Source organism: Scylla paramamosain, chromosome 32, assembly GCF_035594125.1.
Source record: "Scylla paramamosain isolate STU-SP2022 chromosome 32, ASM3559412v1, whole genome shotgun sequence".
Taxonomy (NCBI): domain Eukaryota; kingdom Metazoa; phylum Arthropoda; class Malacostraca; order Decapoda; family Portunidae; genus Scylla; species Scylla paramamosain.
Genome location: NC_087182.1, coordinates 18,252,381 through 18,258,336, shown reverse-complemented (window position 1 = coordinate 18,258,336; position 5,956 = coordinate 18,252,381). Strand labels below are relative to the sequence as shown.

General features: G+C 41.2%; 1 protein-coding gene across 1 annotated transcript in view; it reads left to right on the top strand.

The window, feature by feature from the left end:
* The first annotated feature begins 619 nt into the window (after window positions 1-619).
* Window positions 620-5,956, top strand: part of LOC135089333 (NPC intracellular cholesterol transporter 1-like) — an 82,159-nt gene continuing 76,822 nt past the window's right edge. The window contains exon 1 of the mRNA XM_063984876.1: window positions 620-904. Coding sequence (XP_063840946.1) covers window positions 752-904 — 153 coding nt within the window. The 5' untranslated portion in view covers window positions 620-751. The remainder of the gene's footprint in view (window positions 905-5,956) is intronic.

Sequence of the window (5,956 nt, the reverse complement as noted above, 5' to 3'; positions counted from 1 at the left end):
AAAGAAAAGATCGAGAGGGAGCCGGAGATGATGAGATGGACTTTTGACAATGATACGGAGAATGGGAGGGATGAAATAAAATAAAATGAACAGAAGGGATTGGAGAATACTAATATATGAAGGATAGTGGGTGCTTTTTTTTTTTTTTTTTACTTAAAGGGATGACTGATAAAATATCAAAAGAAACAGAAAGATGAAGCTACGGAATAACAAGGAAAGGAATAACATTAGATACGATGAACGGGAATGACTAAAAAGGACATGTACTAGAAGACGAAAGCATATGGGAGTAACTTTTGACACTTGTGAGACGGAAAAAGGAGATTAGAGGAGAAGAGAGGTATGACTCATATATTTATTACTACCAACTCCTGCAACACTCCCCATCTTTCCGCAAACTTATTCTTGTTTCTAAGTCCCTTTACCTCTTACCAGCCTCCTTATGAATAGTAGTCAATTTTAACAGGACAGACCTGAATAAAGAGTGGGTTTGAATCACTTTTATATGGTAGTAGACGTCTTGAAGTTCATAGAAATAGAGGGGAGGATATTTCGAACTGGCACTACAAACTATGACGTATATATATATTCCGTCACGCGCGCACGCAGCTCAGTATTCCTGGCGAAACGGGGGAAGACAGACGTCGCGTCTCCTCTCAACATTATTAGTGTATCCCGCATTAACCGCCTCCCTAGACCCTGTGATGGTTACTGGATACAAGTGAGACTCATAACTGGTATAAGTGCGTACATGCCTGGTAGCTGGAGGCAGAGAGAGGGTGAGAGAAGCTGGGAGAGTAAGGAGAGAAAAACGGGAGGCAAAATGGATCTCTCTCGATCTCGTATGTCCAGAACAGCGGGCTTATTGCTCACCGCTGTGCTCTCCCTTGCTGCATTCTGCCCGGTGAGTACAGCGCAAACCTCAAACTATGCAGGATTACAGTGCTATGGTGTGCAGGGGCGTGGGAGAAGGTGTGGGCTGTGTTTAGGGAGTGCCGGGCGGTGGTGGCGGCGACTGTGGTGGTGGTGGTGGTGTCAGGGTCTGCTCTCTCTGGCACTACCACCACCATCACCACCTCGACCACCACCAGTGTGGTATGACGGTCGGCTGTTTCTGGGCTATTTAGATATGTGTTATTAGTTAGACTTGTGTTATTGGGGTTAGTGAAATTAGCTTATGGTTTGGTTTGTTTTGTTTAATTTGAAAGTTAAATTATTGTGTTCTTATTGTGTTGGCACTGACATCTCGACCACCATTAGTGTTTATTATAACAGTCGACTTTTCTCTGGGTTATTTAGATAAGTGTTATTAGTTAGACTTGTGTTATTGGGGCTAGAGAGGTCAGGTTATGGATTGGGTTTGTTGTTGTTGTTGTTTTTGTTTAATTTGAAAGTGAAATTATTGTTTTTCTTGTATTGGCACTGACACCTCGACCACCACCAGTGTGTGTTATGAATAGTGGCTCTTTCCTGGCTGTTTAAGCGTGTGTTATTGGTGTTAGTCATGTTAGTTTATTTTTTATTTTATTTTTCCTCATTGGGTGAAATTTATTATATTAGTTTGCAATGATTTATTATTATTATTATTTTTTTTTTGTTCCACTTCCTGCATTATCAAAAACTTCACTACTCTTCTTTATGTAAATCAGTCTCATTTATTGCTTCATTAAAGGGGCCATTCACACACACACAGACACACACACACACACACACACACACACACACACACACACACACACACACACACACACACACACTTAATTCTTATGGATGTGTCTTGGATTCATAATATACTTTTGTCATATTATGTAACGGTAAAATAATTATGTTAAAGAAAATTGTGATGGTTTGCATTTATTTATTTATTTATTTATTAGTTTAAAATACACAAATTTATAAATATTGCAATTAAACTTATAATAACTTAAGAGTATTATGAAACTAGTAAATTAAGGTAGTAATATTTGTTTAGTTCTGACATTACGACATCACTAGGGATTACCCCTCTCTCTCTCTCTCTCTCTCTCTCTCTCTCTCTCTCTCTCTCTCTCTCTCTCTCTCTCTCTCTCTCTCTCTCTCTCTCTCTCTCTCCTATATCATCTTTTTATCTCTTTGTTCTCTTTCCTGGTTCTTTCTTTTCGTTCATTGTCAAGTAATTTTTCTATTAGCCAGTGTTCTCTCTCTCTCTCTCTCTCTCTCTCTCTCTCTCTCTCTCTCTCTCTCTCTCTCTCTCTCTCTCTCTCTCTCTCTCTCTCTCTCTCTCTCATCTGGGACACCTGGTCAGCACACACTTATCACGGGGATAGTTATTATCTTATCATCTGAATACAGAAGAGGGGGTCAGTATGTGTGTGTGTGTGTGTGTGTGTGTGTGTGTGTGTTGAGGGTGGAGTCATCTGTGTATACGTGGTGGCTTACTATTGAAGTTGTGTGTGTGTGTGTGTGTGTGTGTGTGTGTGTGTGTGTGTGTGTGTGTGTGTGTGTGTGTGTTGTTGTTGTTGTTGTTGTTGTTGTTGTTGTTGTTTACTGTTATTCTTGGTAGTATTCCTGACTACTACTACTACTACTACTACTACTACTACTACTACTACTACTACTACTACTACTACTACTACTACTACTAGTACTACCACCACCACCACCACCTTACAAGAATTCAACTACCACAACTACTGCAATATTACATACACTGCTCCTCCACTACTACTACTACTACTACTACTACTACTACTACTACTACTACAAAACTGATTCTACAACTTAACAACAACAACAACTACTACTACTACTACTACTACTACTACTACTACTACTACTACTACTACTACTACTACTACTACTACTACTACTACTACCACCACCGCCACCTCCACCACCACCACCGCTACAGTTTCCCCGCTGCAGGTGCTCTTGGGTTGTTGCCTCACGTCACGTCACGCACAATGGTCAGCCCAGCAGCCTCTTATTGTCTGTCATCCTCGTCATGGTAGTGTAGGTGACATTGTTTGCTTTTTCTTATCCTTCCTTGCCCTTCTTCTCCCTCCCTGCTGAGTCTTTTTATTGCTTTTGTTGTTCTTTCTCTCTTGTTTCATATCGCCTGCCATCTTGTTATTATTCTTCTTATTCTCTTTCTCTCTCTCTCTCTCTCTCTCTCTCTCTCTCTCTCTCTCTCTCTCTCTCTCTCTCTCTCTCTCTCTCGTCTTTTTGTTCTTCATCTTTGTTTTCGTTGTCTTCTGTTACTACCTCCTCCTCCTCCTCCTCCTCCTCCTCCTCCTCCTCCTCCTCCTCCTCCTCCTCCTCCTCCTCCTCCTCCTTGCAATCCTATTCTTTACTCTGCTTCACCACCACCACCACCACCGCCACCACTACCACCACCACCACCCCACCACCACCACTGTCTCAAACGGTACAGATAATCAAACAAACATACGTACATACTAACGGACTTGAACAAAGTGAGGAGCAAATAGACTCCTTTACGATGGCAATAGTAGTAGTAGTAGTAGTAGTAGTAGTAGTAGTAGTAGTTGTTGTTGTTGTTGTTGTTGTTGTTGTTGTTGTTGTTGTTGTTGTGGTAATAGGACCTAGTTGTTGAAGTACCACCACCACTACAACAACAACAACAACAACAACAAGAACTACTACTACTACTACTACTACTACTACTACTACTACTACTACTACTACTACTACTACTACTACTACTACTACTACTACTACAGACCTTGAGAAAAGCCAGTAAAGAAGAAAATACGTGTGTTGAAGAAAAAAAAATAAGATGATGAAGTTAATGGTAGTGTGTTTATAAGCTAGAGAGAGAGAGAGAGAGAGAGAGAGAGAGAGAGAGAGAGAGAGAGAGAGAGAGAGAGAGAGAGAGAGATAATATATACGTACCATGGCCTCCCAATATTATTCACACGAGGTCAGATAGTTTATTTTCAGTACTAGAGTAAGGTTGAGTACTGGTGTGTTTGTTTTTGTCTCCCTGTCTCCCTTTGGCTGTGGTAGTGGTGGTGGTGGTGGTGGTGCCAAATATTCAGACCTTGCTTGGCCGGAATATGATGTTCAGCTCGCCTTGTTGACCCTCCTGTAGCTAAAGGGTTGGAAGTGAAGATTATTGTATGTGTGGGTGGGTCTAGACTAGGTGATTGGATCGTTAGTGTAAGTTGAGGTTTGATTAATTCTTGTTTTTGTTTCTTGTTATTTTCTTCTTTGTGTCTCATCCTCTTCCTCTTCTCTTCTCTACCTTCGTTTCCTTTTCCTCTCCTCTCTTCTCTTCCTCCTTACTACTACTACTACTACTACTACTACTACTACTACTATCATTAGCATTACTACCACTATTATCATACTCAATAAAAACAAGTACAAATAACCCCAAGATCTACCCTTGATAACTAATAGAAAAAAAAATGCCATGACTTAGTTGAATTTACGAGTACTTCTTAAGGAGAGTGATTAAAGGTAATGTTATCAGCCCACGTACTCCTCTGAAGAACCAGACTTACCTCGTAGAAGTCACCTGTCACAGCACTTATACATAGCAAACTTTTAAGGGTGACTGTATACCTTGATTGCGGAGAAAAAGCAGGTTAACAGACATGCACTGTAATCTCCAGCCTTCCTCATTATTCAGGGACCCTCTGCTCTCTCTGTTCTCTCTGTCTCTCACCACTACTATTTTTAAAGGCCACACAGATGATTAGCCAGGTTCTCAAGACTGTTTCCCCTGTTAGTAGTGTAGAAATCTTGTCAGTCTGTCACTAGAACCGTAAAAGCACCCTCAAAAACCCGTGTCTTTTCAACTAGAGCCTTTTGAAAGTAATGTAGGATGCGGCGCGGAAATGTTTCAAGACTTTTCCCTGTTAGTAATGTAGAAATCTTGTCAATGTGTCACTAGAACCCTTAAAAACTCGTATCTTTTCAACTATGGCCCTTTAACCTATTAAGTTTACCAGTACAGTAATAATGTAATGCCGTAAGATATATGGCAGGTGTCTGACAGGTGTAAATTAACGTGACCTAAGATATATAGCGGGTGTATGCAGCGCAGCCTCTTATCATCTCTTATCGCCGTGTTTGTAATGGAGCGTGATAGGTGATGCTGTGATACGAATGGTGAAATGATGATGAAGCGTTTTGGTGTTTGTGGATTCCGTAAGAGGGGACCTAAATAGATTGTCTTTAGTCTCTCTCATCGCCGCAGTGTTGCATCTCTTACAGTCTTCTACTGCCTATTTTCTGCCGCTATTTTCACGCTAACTGCTCTTCCGATCTTGCTAACCATGTACATTTGTAGCGAAGGGAGCGGTGACTTGTGTCCCGCTACACATTTACTACACTTTCTACTTTGTCTCACCCCTGTTCTGTCCACCTCTAATGCAAGAGTTAGCCAGTATTCTCAGTCACTCATCCCTTTCTCTGGTAAACTCTGAAACTCCCTGGCTGCTTCTCTATTTCCTTCTTTCTATGACTTGAAACTGTCAGGAGGGAGTTTTCAAGACACTTATCTTCCTTTTACTTTGATCTCTCCTTTTCGGCAGTCTTAGAAAATGGCACCCGAATGGACCTTTTTTCCCCTTTAATATTTTTATTGTCTTTGGCCAGTAACTCTCATACATAATAAATAAATAAATGAAATAAAAGGTTTATGGACAGACCTATGGACAGTTGGAATGCTAAACTACTGCTGATGACGAGAGGGCGAAGAGAGTGGTCTGCCCCGGGTCTGCCATGGTTGTCTGTGTCTTCAGGGGCACGGCACTGTAGAGAGAGAGAGAGAGAGAGAGAGAGAGAGAGAGAGAGAGAGAGAGAGAGAGAGAGAGAGAGAGAGAGACCATTAGCTTTACTCAGCATGTTGTGTTTGTTCTCAGTCTGAGAAAGTTTTGGTTTGCTTCGTTTCCTTATTTCGTTATCTTGTGTGTGTGTCTGTGTGTGTGTGTGTGTGTGTGTGTGT